At 37.5% G+C, this 19,717-nt stretch overlaps 2 protein-coding genes across 4 annotated transcripts in view; one reads left to right on the top strand and one right to left on the bottom strand.

Moving 5' to 3' along the window:
• Positions 1-8: 8 nt before the first annotated feature.
• LOC311250538 (uncharacterized protein) lies at positions 9-19,186 on the bottom strand. Its single transcript, XM_084342294.1, has 6 exons — positions 19,065-19,186; positions 6,157-6,271; positions 5,797-5,880; positions 4,854-4,964; positions 4,327-4,480; positions 9-1,401 (listed from the first exon to the last, which is right to left on the bottom strand). The coding sequence occupies exons 1-6, from the start codon at positions 19,098-19,100 to the stop codon at positions 1,155-1,157; spliced, it is 747 nt and encodes a 248-aa protein (XP_084198420.1). The 5' UTR covers positions 19,101-19,186; the 3' UTR covers positions 9-1,154.
• The window catches only part of fmnl1b (formin-like 1b), a 53,797-nt gene continuing 36,960 nt past the window's right edge, over positions 2,881-19,717 (top strand). For all 3 annotated transcript variants that reach the window (XM_084342293.1, XM_084342291.1, XM_084342292.1), the window contains exon 1: positions 2,881-3,269. The gene's annotated coding sequence lies outside the window, so the exon portion shown is untranslated. The remainder of the gene's footprint in view (positions 3,270-19,717) is intronic.

The raw sequence follows: 19,717 nt of genomic DNA, 5'->3' as shown, positions 1-19,717 counted from the left end.
AACACACACATGTTCCAGACTTTATTTACTAAAAACATGAACAGATACAGTATATAAGAGGTTAAAGTTCTGATTTTCAGTGTTAAGAGTGTGTTTACATTCAGAGACATCTCAGTTCCAGTGAAGAGAAATCATAATGATATCAGACAGTATTGTTGTTCCAACTGTGTGTGTTTGTCTCATGACCTGTTTCAACATGAAAAAGCCACCGTGCACAAAGCAAACTCCATTTAAAGTAAAGGCTTCTCTTAATGCTGAAGTAAACCTTGACAGAAGACAGGAGGCTGTTACAGCAGCAGATTCATGCTCCTGGTTACAAATCACATTAAGGATGTTTCTGCATTGTTTCCCCAGAGCTGCAGTTTGCACAGTCATACTCTCTGACTGGACTGGATGCATTCATAAGTAAATATTGTTTTACTTAAAGGTGCAATATGTAAGAATTTTAGCTCAAAACATTCAAAAATCTGCAAAAAAAAGTGTCAACAGAATGACGCAATGTCTTCTGTTGAAGAGACATATACTGAAGTTAGCATGCTTACCAGCTGGCCAGGGGCCTAAAAAAGCTAACTGAGCTAACAAGCTAACAGTAGCTACAGTCATTCATGTATGGAAAGAATACAGTTAGTTATTTTTTGGGAGTATGAATTCATGGTGGCCAACTCTTACAAATTGCACCTTTAAAGGAAAACGTCCACATTTAAAGTTAGTCGAGAAGATTGATACTCACACGCTCATACGTGTCCGGTAAATATGAAGCTACAGTCAGCAGAGGATTAGCTTAGCTTAGCATGAAGACTGGAAACAGGCGGAAACTAATGCCGTTCACTAATTAACCTGCTGTATCTTGGCCAGGTGCACTGACTTCCTGGCCTCCCCTTTGGATTTTGTATCGATTAAACTAAGAGGATATGAGATGTTATATAATTAGTGCGATTCATGTGCTGATAGGGAGACTTTGTTAACTTTAGACAGAGTCAGGCTAGCTGTTTTCCTCTTTTTCCAGTCTTTGTGCTAAGCTAACCAGCCTCTGGCTTTAGTGTCAAACTCATTGTAGTGTAATTATGAAAAAGTGAAACTGTTCCTTTAAAACATACTCAGAAAAATACATTGAACACACATGAACGTAGTGTGATCGTAGTGTCGAACATGACTTAATCTTGGTATTTACTTTTCCAGACCACCAGATAAACCAGCACGGGGATCATGCTGACGGGGATGATAGTGAGGATGACCACCACTTCGTGTGGAGCATCCATTTGTTCAAGCTCCTCACTGGTACACTTCTCGAAGTACAGAGAGTGGATGTAGAGGAAGAAGTCCTGAATGGTGGGGTTTGGGTAATAACATCCGCATAAAGCACACGCAGTCTCCAAACAGAGCGTCATGTCGTTGTACGGTCTGAAATAGATCGAGAAATCAGTGGATTTAATAACCATGAACACACAAGGGAACTGTTCAAATGATTGGCCCATTACTTTGAATTTAAGACATTAATGAAGCAAAAGTTCACAAAAAGTCTCCGGTACCAGCTCGTGTAATGTTTTATTTAAGTCTTTGGGTTTTGGACTGTTGGTCAGTGAAATGTGCTCAGCATCTTTCACTGCTTTCTGACTTTTTATAGAACGATTAATTGATTAATTGAGAAAACTGTCACTGACAGAAAAAAAAAAATTTAAACACTGCAAGATTTTTTACATGGTGTTTAATGATGAATTGATCTAATTTTGTGGGTTGTTTTTGTGAAACTGGATAACCCACTTTGTGACGCACATCTACCTATAAGTAAAACTGAGACTGCTGTGGTCAAACTATTTCCTGTTAGAACATAAAGAGAGCGTATACTCTACTCAGGGTGCAGCTGTTTACCCAGTCTTGATGATGGACATTTCCCAGTGCCACTTGCAATCATTACAAACCCTCACACATACTCAGCTTCTGACAATTTTAACACTGACTGTTGCTTAAAGATAAGGGTGGTGTTACTTTTGTTTTGTTTTTTTACAACTGTCAAAATATCTCATGAAAAGACAAACAATGTGTTAGTCCATCTCTCAATATCTGAGGAAATCCTTGAAAAGAGATCACAAACTATCAATTTCGTTTTTCCTTTCATTCTCTAAAAAGACGCTGTAAATGTTGCTCAAACAGGAGAAAATAGTGCATTTGTTGGGGACTATTTTAAACAGTGGAGTAACACATATCTGCACTCTAGCTAGTATTTGTTGCAGCAGGATGGTGCATGTGGGATTGAGTCAAATAAACTGTAAAAGTGTGTATTAATGGTAATGAAGGAACATTGTAAACACTGTTTTTGCATACACACTTTTTGTTCAAAATTGCCACACAGATAAAGCTTTGTAATACGATATTACCACTACTACCACTACTACTACTACTACTGCTGCTATATATAAATATCTGTCTTTGCCGCACTGTTTATACTGTACATACTTTGCACTTTTACTGCATTTTGTTGTCTCTGTACCTGTACTGTGCACAATAAAGTTGAATGTAATGTAATGTAATCTAATCTAATCTAATCTACTACTACTAATACTACTACTGCTACTACTACTAATAATAATAATAATAATGGTAATGAGAAGAAGAAGAAAAAGAAGAAACTGGGTAACATGGGTAAATACATAATAAATAAATAAACAACTTTTTTCATTGGTAGGTCAAGGGTCAGAGACTAAGGGTTATAATGAATAGATAAATGAATACATACATAAATAATAATCCTAACTTTTTAAATAATAATAATAATAATAATAATAATCTATTAGTATCTTTAGATCAAACGGGTGAAACAGCGCCCCCCTGTGTTGTATTGGCTGGCAACGTCAGTCGTTGTGGTCAAAGAGGGTACTGCAGTCTCACAGTGGAGGGGATCGTGTCAGTTAGCTAACTGAAGGACCGACAGGTGAAGTTAATTAAACAGCGCACCAAACAGTCAGAGCTGAACTGTGAACGAACAGACGTCTGGAAGAAGAAACTCTGAAGTGAAATGTGAAGCAAACCAGTCACACTTTCGACTCACGACAGAAAAAAAGAAAGTTAATGGCGTAACTTTGATGAAACAACCGCGAGAGTTAACGGTTGTGTTAGCTAGTTTAACAGCGTTGAATAATGCTAACGTTAGCTAGCTAGCTAGCGGAAACGAAGAGAAGAGAGGAGGAACTATGCTAATGAACTTCGGATAATATCGGATATTGTCTCTACTTCATGACAGAAAAGGAAAATGGACTTCGACATCAAATAACGTGAGTCAAATCTTTTGTCTCTTGCTGGTTTCTGTCTCACTGGAACAGGTTAACACCACCTTGATGTGTTGTTGTTGATGTTATGGAGGTTGTATCATGTGTGTGACCCATCGACTCCCAATGAAAAGGCCTCTTTTATTCTGTATTTGTGCATCCCTCTGTAATGGGCTAGAAAGCCATCTTGTGGTCAGGTTTACTAACTGAGTATTGTGTGGTTTTAAATTAAACCACTAGTAAAATGACTAAACTGAGCGCTCAGTTTAAAGGATCCTGGCCCCAGTCAGGTCTCTGTGGTACAAATGACCCAGATCCAGCTCTGGACCCACAATGTCAAAGCTTTGAATATTTTGCTACAATTGTAAAGTAACTTATCCTAATTATCCTCTGAGATACAGTTTGTTTATTCAGGTATGGGGGAAAACATTCTGAGTTTGTATTATTTCCTCATGAATATTGCAAATAATACAATTCTGAGTTTAAGTTTGTTTTTCCAAAACTACATTGTGCCCGTTTAAAAATGTCAGGTGCAGAGCCCTTTCCAATGGTCTTGGTTTAAAATGTTTTTTGTTTTGAAATATTTCACATTTGAGGCAAATGAACGAGGACAAGCAAAGGATACAAGCATGCTCATATGGACTTAATCCTAAAAATCAGTGCTATGCAAAGGTGTTGACACGTTACATTTAGCAAAGCACTTGAAGGACAAACACACCGAGCTCTATAAAGAAATTAGAAAGATTGATGACAGCTTTTCTTTTTAACAGGGCTTAAAAGGGATTATATTGAAGTAAGGCTCCAGTATTGATCACTACATCTCCGACGATTGCAAATACAACAACTCGTTACAATGATCTTAAAAAATGTATAGGAGCACAACTCATGTAGCATTTTTTGAAAATTGTAGTGTTCCTAAAAGAAGAACAGGAGGACTTTTAAGTGTGTGAAACCAAGAATTAACTGAAAGTAGATGTTTAAAACAAGAATAAGTAACAATATATAAAGTCATTTTAAAACAGGAAGTAAAGCCCTGTAGATTCTGTATTCTGTAGATACTCACCTGATGATATCTTTCATATCACACCACTTTTCTGTGCTAATTGACTGCATGTCTGCGTGAAAATCTTCACCACAGTAGGTGTGACTCAGGTTTATCAGAAGGTCCGGACGGCAGTGTTTGCTTGGCAAGTAAATTTCCTGGTCTTGAAACTTCTCTGCAAAGTAAAGAAGAATAGATACTTCTGACATACACAGACTAACAGAGAGAAAGCAAGTTCATACAGCCGCTAAATCGCAGTATCCTGATTGTCTTGCTGTGTTCAACAGATGAACCTCGGATATTTGCTGTGATATGCTGATTTATTCAGTCTGCAGGTTCTTTGAATCCCCCCCTTTTCATAAAGTTATGGGCTCATTCAGAAGCCCAGTAGCGCATGTTGCTTTGTCTCGGCTTTTGCCTGAAAGCGAAACTAGATTCCTGACACCGCAGCGCATAGTAATGTTTCATACAGTGACTGAAGCACAGGAAATTTAAAGGCACTGATAAGGATGGGAGTTTCCTTCCCTCCTGCAAGCAAGAACACTCACCATCATCCTCTGTGATAACAGCAGATGTTTGGTTCTTCTGTAGTTGATCCTCAGTCTGATTCTTTTTGTCTTTGTACAAACTGGATGTCACGTTGAAGGGTTTTGTTGTACCTGCAGGCAAAAATGTGTTTGGTGAATGAGTAATATCACATCCACGCAATGCCTGCAAATTCTTATTAAATAGGAAGTGGGTGACTCTGGAGAAACATAATGAAGCCATTGTCTTGAGTGCTGAGTCTCATTTTACAGGTCATCAAATATGTTTCCAAATCCAATCCAATCCAAATATATCTATAAAGCACATTAAAAAAACAGTTGGCCAAAGTGCTGAACAGTCAGAAATAGCAAAACACAACACAATAAACCTGAGTGACCTTGATGGAACATGTGGTTGTAAAACATCAGAGAGATAGGTTGGAGCTAGCCCATTCAATGACTTGTAGGAAAACAATAAAATCTTGAAATCACTCCTAAAGCGCACAGCGAGCCAGTGACGTAAAGCCAGTACCGAGGAAATTTGCTCCTGCGTTTGTTTTCCTTAAAAGACGAGCTGCATGCCTGAAATGGAGGCCTGGCTAGCACCAACATAAATGATAAAAAGGACTTGACCTTAGATAAATGCCTCAGCTGGAAGAAGATAGATTTACTTACTGAGGTAACTTGTTAGTCAAATTTAAAGTCACCTTAAACTTTAAATTTAAAGCACTGCCGCCATGTCAGAACCATAGATTAAAGGGGTTAAACAGGAATGGTTGCCAGGTTGCCTTTGCCAGCCATTTTTTTTAAAAATGGCAACAAATCAATGTCAACATTTTAACATTTAAATAAGGTGATATTGATATTGACAGTATCATCATAACAGGCCTAATCAGCAGATTAACTGACAGAAAATAATCATTAGTTGCTACTCATACTCAAAAAAATGTAAACTCAAATGCCTTACTGTTATCAGTAGTGAATGTCTGGTTCCTCTCTACTCTGCTCAACTCTTCCTCCGTCACGTTGACCGTTTGTGAATCCACAACACCTGCATACACAAATTCAGAAAAGCTATTTAACATCACATGAAACAAGTCCACAGCATTATTAAATACTCTCACAGCAGACGTCTGTTTGTTGGCTGCTCCTAAAAGTAAAATGCCTCAACCACCTTCTCCTCTGATCAATCCCTCACAAAGGCAGGACAATGGACACTCATGGAAAAATGCAGCAAACTCAAAAAACAGGAAATACTAAGAGATAAAAAAAATATTTCACGCAAAGCTGTGTGTAAAATGAAAAATATGTGAAGTCGGATACATACGGAGGATCAGAGCAGTGCAGAGCAGGTACAGGATCATGGTGGAGAGAGTTGATGGGATCAGCAGTAACCTTCGAGGCCAGTCACTGACCTGAGGAGCCATTATGAAGCTCAAGATCTGAAAGCAGACTGTGTTCAGAAACAAGCCCAACCCTCTTTATCTAGCACTGCTGACTGTTGTGTATGTGCATACTTGTGTTCCTGTGATGCTGACAAATGCCTGATGAACAGATCGAAAGGAAAGAAGATGAACAGTGGATGAATTAAAGGTAAAATGAAAACAGAGGGATGAAAGGAGGAATAAATACAAACTTATAGCTATTACTAACACATTATCTGACATAAATGGGAGCCGTACACCTCTTTTCAGACAGCTGGTAGCCTTCCTGTTTCATCATTATAATTTTGTTAAACGTCATTTCCCTGAAACTCGCATTGCAAAATAATGTTTGGGACTGTATATATTCATACACAGCATCAATAAGATGTATGGATTTTCTTTTACTTCACATAATTATACAACAAATGACAAATGATATACTGATTCTCAGGTCATCAGCCCAGACATACTGTCAGTTTAAGATGCACTGATGAATATTTTTGGCCACCTGAGGGCAGCACAAACTATTGTCATCATGTATAGTTGATATGGCAAACATTTTTGTAAACAGCTGTCTATTTACACTATCAGACGGGGGTTAAAGTGTGGTCCAAAATTAAATCGTAAATCTCAGAAGGCCGCCTGTGTATTAAGGAGGACCCAGTTAACTTTGAAAGTTAATCGCTTTGTATGACAAAACAAAGGTGAATTAAAAAAATTCTATGAAAAAATGTTATCAGCAAACTCTTTCTATTCTTGTAGAGGTCCCAAAGTACCTCTGTCACGATTTTCAAATGGTTTCATTGCAGCTTTTGTTAATAATTTAAATAATAAAGTCATACCCAGTGTGCATTTTGGCTGGTAAAAAACATTCTCGGCCACTGGATTCTTTCATTCACCAGTCCCTTTGGCTGTTGAGCCCAGTTTATTACAGTTAATTACAGTGTGTGCATAGTCCAGTAGGATGCTTACCTATTCTATAGAGTGTTTGATTTAATAAAAGGCACAGGTACAGGTTGGAGGTAAAAGTACTTTGAATGCTAATACTTTTAGGTAACAACTATAGATGATTTTCTTTAACTTCAGGATGGTGGAATGGTGGTGAAAAAAGGCTGAAGCCTTTCAGTGTCTGTTTGCTGTTGAGCAGGTAATGTTCAGTAGATTTTTACAGCTTTTCTTCTGAAAGTAGCTGTCTGCTGTGGCTGAGAACTACACTGTGAGAGTAGTGGGAGTAAAACCAAAACACTGAGCTGAAACTCACTATAACTCTCCGACGGGCAGAGGGAAACCGTATCTTGATAGTATGATTTGTTGCAGCCTTATCCTTTGGTTTATTGCGTTCATCACACACTGATTCGTATAAAGTTTACCACTGACTAGTTTCATAGAAAGGAGTTAATTAGGGGAAGTGCTGGTATGTCTTCACTTACTCCTGTGGGTCGACTGACATAAACACACCACTGTACATACCGCTGCTGTGGTAAATCTACTAATTGGACTGGGACTGCCCTGATGTTGCTGGCAGCACAGCCGAGGTTCCTGCTCTTCCTCAGATTGTTGGTGAAAAACTCTCTTAAGGAATTTCCTCCTTCATTTACGATGGGGAACGTGGCTGGAATCAGGAAGCTGGTGCAGCATGAAAGATAGCAGAGCTTCCAAAACACATAAACAATATCTCATTAGGCTCACAGAGAGCTCTGACACGTTTGCAAAGGTGCGCATGGCAGCAGTCACCATACAGACGCAAAATACTCAACAACATTTTTCCCCACAATAAATAAAAATCAGTGTTTTTTTTGTGTGAAATTGAGGAAACTTGTTAAGGTTAAAATACAGGAGAATGCATGTGCCACTAACACACCAACTACTATGTTTAAAAGCAACTTCCTGTACTTTGTGTTTTTCAGCGTGCAGGATGTCAGCTTTTTTGTAATAGCTTCAGACAGGAAACTCTTCTGGCATTCTCTGGGTCGCCTCACCGCATGTGGAAAGACATTCAGGGACATTTTTTGAATTTCTAAAAGCAAATCAAGGGCATGTTGCAATCACATAATCTCAGCCTTGAGACTGTCTACTAGACTGGCTGCTGTTTTTGTATGAAGATGCAGAGATATCGTAGTTTGTTGGACTGAAATATAAAAGTGACAATGAGTTCTCGCAGTAAAAGTGTACATTTAATTTGTATCTTTTACAGGAGCTTTGAATATTGTATAACTTGTATTTTATGGTAGTACACAACATTTAAGAAATCAGGATAAACAGTTTTTGTATGAAGGTTTACTGTTAATATAACATGGTTATTGGGTTCTATAGTTTGTGTATATTGATATATTTTACCATGGAAATGTGTTGTAACTGAAGCCAGTAATCACATTTCCAGTTACGGTCAGATTTCTTTGTCACCTTTAAAAAGACATTTCCTCCACTGGTCCTGTTAGAGAAAGACTGCCGGAGTCATGACTCATGACAGAGTGATTCATATTATGTGTGAGGTTACAAAAACAACTTACTGTACACACCACACTACCTGTAATGCCAAATTAACCACCACAGACTAATGCAAATGTGTATGTGCCACACTGCCAAATACACCCTTTACTGAAAGCATTTTAATGTGGAATAAAAAGGAAAATACATTTACTGAAATATAGAATTAGGAGAAGCAGCCAAATGTGGCTTGTCACTCGAATGAACTGGTCCACCTTAAAGGAACAGTTCACCCAAAAACAACAACAACAAAAAAGGCTCCATACAGCTCATCCAACATAATCCCAGGTTTTGAAGGCCCCTGAGATCCCAATTTGAATTGAAAAGTCATTAACACCTTTCACATAAGGTGAATCTTCACTGTAGCTGCTAAATAAAGCTGAAAAAAAAATAATCCTGGGGCTTCTGCCGACTTGGATTACGCCAGATGAGCTGCAGGGGGCTCTTTTTTTAGTTGTTGATTTTTTACCTGACTTTCCATCAGCATGGCGGCAAGTAGATGACCGACTTCATTTTTGTGTGAACTGTTCCTTTAAAGGTCGGTCCACTCTGAGTGACCCTCGGTTGAAGTTGTCGCTAATTCTGTGGCAACCAAATTCAATCAGCAGGCAAGCAAGATGCACAAACTTTGCCTGGGTTTTGAGGAGTTGTAGCGTTTATTCACTGACAAACAGCTGGAAATGTACAAACACTACACGGCTATGTTTACAGCTTTAACATTATTGCTACCTTCATACTGGGGTCACACACACACACTCTATTTCTCTGTCAACTGCACACTTGCTCATGTTAACGTCACAACCTGCATACTGGGCTATTCCAACATTATTTTAGTTTAAACGTTTAAAATGTTTAAAGAAATTCAAGATGCTAAGATCTGACGGGTAGTCAACTCAGGCACGCCAGGCCGCTGGTATTGCAACACACTCGCGGTAACCCTGATTTTAAATGATAATGGTGTTTGATAATTGTGTAATAATTTGATATTATCACAGTCAGAATTAATCTTGTTCTTTTAAAATTTTGATTTGATAGTTCCAGTTTACCAAAAACAATTACTAAAAAGTTTACTACTCTCCTGCAGTTACTGTTTATACAACATTTAAAATTTGAGAACTTTGTCTGCTTTTGTCAAATAAAAGAAGAGATTAATATTTGTTAGTATAGTATATCAGTATATCAGGCACTCAAGATTACAGATATTTTTAACTTCCTCAGACTATTTCTCCAAACCAAAACCACTGCCAGCAACTTGCCGTGTAGCAGCTCAGCCCACAGATATAACAAGTAAAGAGCAGCTACACACTACAACACTTTATAAGTTGTACATTAATATGTAGTAATGAACATCTCTAGCCAACAACAATGGATGCACTGTCAATGATCATTTAAAGTTAAAATACAGGAGAATGCATGTGCCACTAACACACCAACTTCTATGTTTAAAAGCAACTTCCTTTGTTTTTCAGCATGCAGGACGTTAGCTTTTTTGTAATAGCTTCAGACAGGAAACTTTTCTGGCATTCTCTGGGTCTCCTCACCACATGTGGAAAGACATTTAGGGAATTTTTTTGAATTTCTTAAAGCAAATCAAGGGCATGTTGCAACCCAATAATCTCAGCCATACTGTAATACTGCCTACTAGACTGGCTGCTGTTTTTGTATGAGGATGCAGAGATATCGTAGTTTGTTGGACTGAAATATAAAAGATGTCGATGTCAATGATCATTAAAACTGGTTTTAATTCGCCCTCCAGTGGTTAAAAAGAGCTGCTGGTCATTTATATTTATCCTTTTGTTCAAAATATTGTTGTGGCCTGCTCCACTTAATCTGAAACTCATTTTATTTTCGCACCGTCTCGTCCCAAACCAGCCGCATCCCCTCTCTCTTCATACCTTCAGAAGTTCAGACAGATTAAACTCACAGAGAAGCTGCTTTCTAATGAAAAGTGCATATGTGCAAGCAGGTATCATGAAAAAAATGATTTTTGTTTTGCTTTTGAAACAAAACTGAAATTATATAAAATTATATTCTTTATAGACAGTTTTATTGGATTACGTTAGATTGTACAGATGTACCCAATAAAGTCTGAAGTGTATAATTCAATTCATGAATACATAAATTAACATGTCCAGAAGAATATATAGGAAGTTAAATACCAGGAAATGTGGGCTGCACAATTAGTTGAAATATAATAGAAATATCAAACGTGCAATATCCAAATAACAGAGGCTGTTATTTTTCGATAAAGGTAACGTGACTTAACAGCGATGTAATGAAGTACTGTAGAGCTGCAGCGATGTCCTGACCTACAAATTTTGTTTTGTAGATGTTTGTTTGGCACAGACTCCAGCAAATGTCGCACCATGATTTTAATAGTTTTGTCAGTGAAAACGAAAATTGTGATGCAAAAAATATCAACCCCACTACTTGTTATTCATAATATCCGTCAAAATAATCTTTAAAAATGCAAACGGCAACAAAACAAAGAGAAAGATGGTACAAGAAAGATACAAGTGAAACAGAGACCCTGCATCCATCCCACACACACACACACACACACACACACACACACACACACACTGAGTAACAAATGATAAACCTGAGAAAGTAGAATCAATTTCAGTTTTCTTTTGGAGATGGAAACAGTTGTGACAAAGTGAGATCTGGACCTTACTCTGGTTACAGATAACCAAAGATTAAATAGCAGAATTTGAGAAGTTTCTGTGTCATACTTGCAGCCAAGGAAGTGATAAATGTAGTGGAGTATGCTCAGCTCTGCCCAGGCTAATTAAAAACTGACAACAAATGTTTTACATGCACACCACTCAGTTAGAGCTGAAACAGTTAGTCAATTAATCCATTAGTCGATTGACAGAAAAATAATTGCCAAATAATTTGATAACTGATAGTTGGGTGCAGTCCTACTTTCAATTAAATTGTTGATTTACCTGATTGCTACCACTACATGGTCATGATAATGAAATTTTTTAACATTATGCTACATAATGTAATATCTGAAATTACCATTTTATAGCAACTTATAATAAATATGTTGGGCAAAAAATTAAAAACAAAATGAAACTTAATCAGAATTGCACAAAAGTCAAACGAGAATATAACATCTAAAAACTGGAGAGACACTGAATCCACAATATCTAAAGTAAGAAATTAAGCCGACACTTATCAAGCATTTTAAAATTTTCATCAAAAGCAGGTAGTCATCTGTAAATCAATAATAATTTATTTGAGTTGTGTGTAAAAAAACAGATGATATACAACCCAGAAATCCATTACAAATTGTGCCATATTAGGCATGAATAAACTAGGGCTGCACCTAATCTATCAATTATTTTTTGGATTAATCTTTTTTTTATTTTTTATTACTACTATTTCTTTTTTTAATTATACTACATTTATTATTACTAATAATGTAACAATGCTAACCCAAAATAACATTTTAAAACTTGTCATTTATATTTCAGTATTTTATTCAATCATCTTAAATCATCAACAAACAAATATGACAAAGTATGCACTGCAGTGCATTATTCACCAACAAAAAAATAGCCCAGTCTTACCTGGTAATCTGTGTAATCCTAATATATATTACATTTGGGTGGGAACAAAAAGTAAACAGGACTTGTATTCACATTGGGTCTGGCGTTGTGGTGAAAACACAGGTTTTCCTGTTCATTTAATTAGAGTAGTCTGTTTTGGTTGTGGCAGTGCATGCTGCAGGTGGTTCTGCTTAATAAACCGCAGACGGCTGCGGCAGAAAAGTTGAAGTTGACTCAACTTCTGGAGAAACGTTGCCCAAAGTCAAGTTGCGGTGGCCAATCACATATACTGCGATCAGGGAGGCATGTTATTAGGCATGGATAAATACTACAGAGGGAACATAACAGACATTTCTCTGTGCAGCGGGGTGTAAGTTTCACTTTGGTTCGGTCTTGTCCCCCAGTTTAAAACAGAGTAATGATGATGATGTTCCCAACACGTCACACACATTTAAGTCAATAGTTCTATGTAATAAGAAAAGTTCAACAGGGTGACATATTGTAGTGTGTTTACACTGGGCCCTTTGACTGGCTGTATACATGTTTCTTAATGGTCAAACCAACGGACAATGTGTTATTTTATTAAATCTTATTTGTTTCTTCATATTTAGTTCCCATATCATACTTAAAAGCATCTAATGCATATATGAATGTTTACTCATGATAGATTTCCAATTTAAGTTTCCATTGACTGTTGTTCTAAACTCAATTAATAGAAAAGTGTGCATTTAAAAACAAAACAAAAGAAAAGCTCAATGTGAGCAGGAGGTGACCTAGTTTCGAAAAAAGGTAGCTTTAATGCCAAGGAACCAATCACTATTCATCCTGGATGTTGTGTTGACAGGTTGAATAGTGGGTCACCGCTTTCACATCGGATAAGAAGAACCACATTCAAAAACAAGCATGGAGGGTAGATAGTCACAGGTTAACAAAACCACACTGGATCGATAATCGTAAACACCTCAGCCCAGCTGTCGACGTGACAAACAGTTCTCATAAGCAGCAACAATTCACATCGACCCACTGCACACTTTTTTCATGGTCTGGTGCCAACGCTGGAGGCAAACAATGAGGTTTTTGGCTTATCACAGTTAACATCTCTGCAGTGATCACACTACATGTCTGCATGGTGAATTAGTGCAGCGCAGTTAATTAGACAAATTCAAACCCACGTTTTCACTGCCCACACACACAGGAACAGAGTCAAAGCAGAAAAATCTAATATCCCCCAACACACTGTGATTTAATCAACTTCTAACAATGTCTGGGAAATTGATAACAATTTAATTTTCAAGAACATGAACTAAAACACCTTTTTAGGTAAGTTTTTTTCTAAAATTCAGCTTGGGCTGATATTAGATATTATCTAATATGATGTTTGCTGTAGAGCCCGACCGATATATCGGCTGGCCGATATTATCGGCCGATATTAGGCATTTTCCAAACTATCGGTATCGGCATTTATAATGGCCGATGAATGAATATTTAAAAAATAAAATAAGAACGGATGAAACACCCTTCAACCATGTTATGAGTGTTGGCGTTGCATATTTTGTCCACCAGAGGACACTCTACAACGTCCCTGTTGGTGGCACTCGTGTTTAGAACGCCACAAACCCGACAACCAGCTGATCCAGACAGAGTCGGGCAGAGCGAACCAGTTAACCACGACTGAGATCATCGGTGGAGTGTGTTCATGGCAACTGTCACGAGAAATACATTGCTTGAATGACAATTAAAAGAACATCCTCATCAGTTCTCTTAACTCAAATAAGCATGACAAAATTTGTGACTACCATGTCCAGTTTTGCTGCTGTTACATGTAAGCCGAGAGTGAAACTGAATTAGCAAGTAATTTTGATGTTCCTCTGTTCTGTTGTGACAATAAAACAAACAAGTTTATTTTTAAACTGCATTATCATATTATTTCAGTGAGGACTCATAAATAACTACAAATAACTAATGTTACGGAGGTCTGTTTTATGTTTTGTTACACGTTTCTGGATTTTTTTTATATTTATATACTATATATATATATCGGCTGATATATCGGAATATCGGATTTTTAAATCACCAAATATTTGTATCGGTATCGGCCTTAAAAATCCTTTATCGGTCGGGCTCTAGTTTGCTGTCACATGCACATTCACAATGTTGAATATTGAACAGCTGTTATGGCTTCTTTGGGCTTTTATTTTGAAAAGAAAATTGTTGCAGCGGAGGACACGCATGACGATTTTTGGGAGGTGAATACAGGTTAATTGACCTGATGTAGCGGCATGCACGCAGCGCTTTACCATACTAGTCTTAGTCTCTAAGAAATCCAGGTTGCCAGTTTGGCAGTATTTCAGGTTTAAAGCAGCAGAATATAGCAAGCCAAGGGATTTCATGAGGCTGAATGTTGTCTTTGCCTTGAGCAGGTGTCAACACCACAAATTGGCGATCTCACCAGAGTCCATCACCCAGCGCAGTTCACGACGAAAACATCGTCTATCGTTACATTTGGTCAGGACAATATCCTGATATAAAATTTTGGATAATGCTCAAGCCTATAAGATACCCTTAAAGAAGAATTTGAAAATGTAAAAGACAGTTGCCAGTGCATAAAACCAGCAATCTGTTGATCACAAATCCTGATGTGATGGTCTAACAATGATCTAGCTGTCGGTGCTGAAAAAAGTTGCGTTGGTTGTTTGTGGATGCTCTGGTTTTACCCCTTGCTAACTGGAAACATGCTGGTTAGGTTTATCGGCGACCCTGAACTGCCCGTTTGGTGTGAACTTGACTTGACTTTGGGTGGCGCCCAGTCAAACACTGAAGTGCAGATTTGTGTTTCCATTACCAGTTGAAACCCACTGCCACCCCCATCCCTCCCTCAAACAAGCGTGTTGTGAGAGTCAGGTCTCGTCTGCGCAGGAGACCAGAGAGAAAGGTTCTTAGGTTCTCCTGCATCCCTGTACTTTCAGATATCTGCTGTATTTTACTGTTTCATCATGTTGCCTTTCAGCTGTAGGCCACAGGAGTCTTGAGCTGTCGCAAGCTGTAGTCACCCATTTAGCTATCGCTGTTGAAAGTTTGTCGCAAGTAGAGTTGGCCAGGCGTCTCTGTTGCAAACTATCTGTGTAAGAGGAACTTGCATTAACATGTTATTATCTTGATTTTGATAGCCCTAAAGTAAAGTTAAACTACATTTAAAATGCAAGTTCAGCTTTTAAGTTTTAGCCACAAAATGTCACCAAAAGACTCTGTGGTTATGTGTGGCCCCTCAGCAAAGGCTGTGTGCTTTCTGAAAAGTGGTCCCGGGGACTTGACTCGATCAGTTTGACACCTACGTGGCCTCATCCACAAGCGATCGTATGACCTCAAAAGAAGTCAAGGAAAGGTTGTGAACTGGTTCTGATACCAGCTACACCCATGTGTTTTTGCATGTTTGCCCGCTTGTTGAACCTAAAGCTTGATGCTGTGAGCATGTTCTGTGCATTTCTTTGATTTTTGTGTCCTCTTTTTAGGACATATATTAGATTTGCCAAAAGAAATGTGATGAGTGAAACAAAATGTGATACTGAATTTGAAAACATAGATTTACAGATTATAATGATTACAGCACCAGATACATGCAGTATGGCTGCTGTGATGCTGATAAACATCTGTTGACTGTAAGCAAAACTTTGCAGACCAGGATGAAACTTTTTCTTGATTTATACTGATACAAAAGACTGATCATAAGTAACCTACATTCAAAGAGATATGAGAGCACCACAAAAGCATCAGAGTCACATCCTTCAGTGACTCCTGTTGATGCAAACACAGAGGTATGGCACGGTCAGCAAAAAAAAAAAAAGAGGTTTCATTGCTGGGGTATTAAAGGGTTAGGAAGAGTGCCAGCTGCTCACATCTCTACAACAGACACAAGAGGAGCACTTAGGACATGCTTAACATCTCAAACTGCTCAGGTAAGGTCATTTAAGAAAATCTGGACAGTTTTAAAAAATAAATTAAGTCTTAAAGAATGTGTCTTTTAGATTGGCATATAAAAAGTATGATACAGAGTTAAATAAGTCTATAACTGTTTGAGCAAAAGGCATTTATATGAACAAGAATGTTATATTTTTATATTTTCTATAATGACAGAAGTTCAAAAAGTCAGGTGCTTATCAGTAAATACATTTATTAATACGCCTGAGCTCATAGAAGTTTCACATCCATAAGCATTTACGCACATTCAGTTAATTTATATAACATCACTCAGTTAAATTAAATGTGAAACTAGTTCTTTGTTTCTACAGATCAATCCAAAAGACTAAACTGTAATGTGGTTGTGGTCAATGGGAGCCCACATATGACTCATATTAATGTGATTTGTGTTATATTTACAAGATAATCTTTTTATCTCTCTCAGCACTGTGCCTGCAAATTCTCAAAATAATTTAAATCCAATTTAACTGCAAAGTAACAACTGTAAATTAATTGTACAACCTGGGATCTGCGGTTTGAATGTTAATAGAGAATTAATGATAAAACTGACACTCGACAGGGAATAAATCTCAAATTTTACACCATCATTTATCTGATTACTGTTCAAGAGAGAAAATTTACTTTACTTCAGTCTCCTCTGTTGAAAGTCGATGCGTGTTGAGGGAAATGATTTAAAACAAATTGTCATTTTGCAAAGCCACTACAATAAAAGGAGAAATGAGACTGGCCATACTGGCATGTGACACTGGTCATTTCAAAGCTGCTGATGGGTTCCCACATGCTGACACATGACAACAGCCAACAATTCAATGTCAACAAGAATAAACTGAAACAACCTAATAATTGTCTTACAGCTGCTTAGAAACTTTTAGTCAACAATGGCTGCTGCGTCACAATTTTAACATCAGATGTGGTAACATCATGCAACAGCACAAAAAAACAATATGCTTTGTGAGTCACCAGAGCAACGCTACATTTTTATTTGATTTGTTTATCATGATCAAGCAGGTAATTTGGAACCCTAGGTGGTGGAGGAAGGGTTTGTTAGCAGGGGTGTCGCTTTAAGGGACGGCGGGCAGTAAGGGTCAATATGTATAGGAAAAACATTAGAATTATGGATCTCCTCGGATATCTCCATTTGGTAGAGCGTGGACCCCATGTACAGAGGCTGGGTCATTTACTGCATGTCATCCCCCCTCTCTCCCATCCGATTTGCTGTCATCTCTCTAATCTTTCCTGTCAAACCAAGCCATGAAAGGCAAAAAAGAAACTAATAGAAAAAAAAACACCTAAATAGAATTATTTGTAATTTTTTCACACATTTGAAAATATAAAAGTTGTAAAAATAGATCTGATAATTTGTCTTGAGAAATTGACAATCCATCATCAATAATAATCAACAATAATGACAATAGATTGTGTATCATAGTTGTAACTTAAATATTTTGTGTGCATTAAATGAGAGAAGAAATGTAAAATTTTGATAATAAAGCTTTTAATAGTATAAAGTATAATAGACTTGGTTTATCAGCTTGAGTGGAGACGGGAGCATGTGAACGTATGCAGTGTCTCCGTATTCAGGTACAGAAAATAACACTAGAATGAACAATAGTTTTACAAAAAGACCGACTATAATAACAACCCATCAATACTGAATTTTGAGTCCATCAAAGTATTGCGAATGCCAAATATTTTGTACTTTTGCATTTAGGACACATATGATTGAGAAGAGATATCTGGAAAGCATCAAATGCAGAATGACAAGACTGATGAGTCAGAGCTGGAGTAGGAGTGCAACCAGCAGATTACAACATACTGTCATCTGCATAGTAATGAGTTTTAAAATACGTAGGAGTAACGCTATTATTATGTAAAAATAAGTGGATCAAGAATTGAGCCTTGTGGCACTCATATCGATTTACAGTAAACTCTAAACCGTTGTCTTTAAGCTTTTGGACTGCATTTTGCTGAGGAGGTTTTTGTAAACCATGGTATCGGATGCAAAATTCAGGTCAATGAGATGAGTGTTGCCATATTTCTTTATTTTTTTAGGGCATAGTATTATAAAGTATACTACATAAACTGCAGCCGCCACACAGAGGGGAAAACCCGACCACTGAATCATATACGAGCCGAGAAAGGTGCGATGTTATGTAGTACGATTTCAGGAGTTTTTGTTATATTATCCCTCAAAATTGAACTATAAAAATAGTGCCCTGTTTTAACCCCTCATGTACGTGATGGGGCTTAATAGTGATGCACTTTATAATCGTAATATAATAAAAACAGTTTGGCAGTTTGGGTTGCAGCTCGTCAGAAGGCAAAACCCTGCCATGACTCAAATTAATACTGTCTGGAGGAGACATTTCCTTGTTCTTCAACTGCCTGATCAATATACCAACAAATATTCTATGTTTGTGCTTAAATTTGTACATTTTTCCTCCTTTCAACTTTTGGGACAAAGTGTGTCAAGTTACAAAACATAATTTGTCTTAAACATAACCCGGAAAACATCCGTTTGGGCAGAGTCGACATTTAACTGCAAAATTAATTATTTCCTCGTTCTTTTTTGAGTTGAAAATTACAATTTAAAAAATCACATATAGTTTCTCACCTCACTGTTTGTCAGGAGCACCTGTTTCCAAACTATGAAGTTCACAGCTTTAGGGAACCAATCTTTTAAAGTAATTTCTGACTAAAAGAAATGTCAAATAAATCCCAATCTCTGACACTCAGCACTGTTCTGCTCACAAGACAAATGTCTCTCTGTTTACTGTTGTTCCGCTTACCTTTAAGTGAAACTCCTTAATGTCTGTCTCCACCATCAAATAAAGAAGTTAAAACAAAAGATATTTAGAGAAAAGGGCATAATTTAATATTGCGAGTAGACTGAGCAGTTAACAGCCACACAGTGAAAGATGTAATGATAAAAGGTGATTGTGGAAACTGCCTATAAAGGCTGTTAGCACGCGACACTGACTGATCTCTAGACCTTGAAGCTACCCACGATTTCCCCTGTGCCAACGACCTGCTGCCAATCTCACGCAACCTAGTGCAAAATGACTGAAATATCACAGCGGCTTACTCAAAATGAGGAACTGAGCTGCTGTCTCTCACTTTCAACCTGTGTGGAGGAGTCGGTGTTTCCTGATATCATGACACCAAGTACAGTATTCTGCTCAACAATCAACCCAGGTTGGCATCTTTACCATACATGTTTTTAGAAACAATCATTAGTTGTCACGCAAGTTGTGGCCCAGAATGAGTCATAATAATCATCACAGGCGTGTGAAACAGGAGGCTTTTATTGTGTAGTCTTATCTGATTTTAGTTGTAAAAGAGTTAAAGGAGTCCTTTTGAACTAGTTTAGTTTGAGTTTCAGTCTTCAATCCCATATTTCACTCTGGATTACATGAACACTTTTTAAAATAAAGTAGTAAAA

This window comes from Pagrus pagrus, assembly GCF_965226575.1.
Source record: "Pagrus pagrus genome assembly, chromosome: 21".
Taxonomy (NCBI): Eukaryota; Metazoa; Chordata; class Actinopteri; order Spariformes; family Sparidae; genus Pagrus; species Pagrus pagrus.
Note: the sequence above shows the minus strand (reverse complement) of the source record. Positions and strands in the feature narration are given on the sequence as shown.

Excerpts from the sequence above, each read along its gene's own strand:
- LOC311250538 (XM_084342294.1), bottom strand. The coding sequence starts at position 19,100 with ATGGTGGAGACAGACATTAAGGAGTTTCACTTAAAG. Across the intron at positions 4,965-5,796 it reads GACATTCACTACTGATAACA|GTACAACAAAACCCTTCAAC; the intron begins GTAAGGCATTTG and ends TTTTGCCTGCAG. Across the intron at positions 1,402-4,326 it reads GATATGAAAGATATCATCAG|ACCGTACAACGACATGACGC; the intron begins GTGAGTATCTAC and ends GATCTATTTCAG.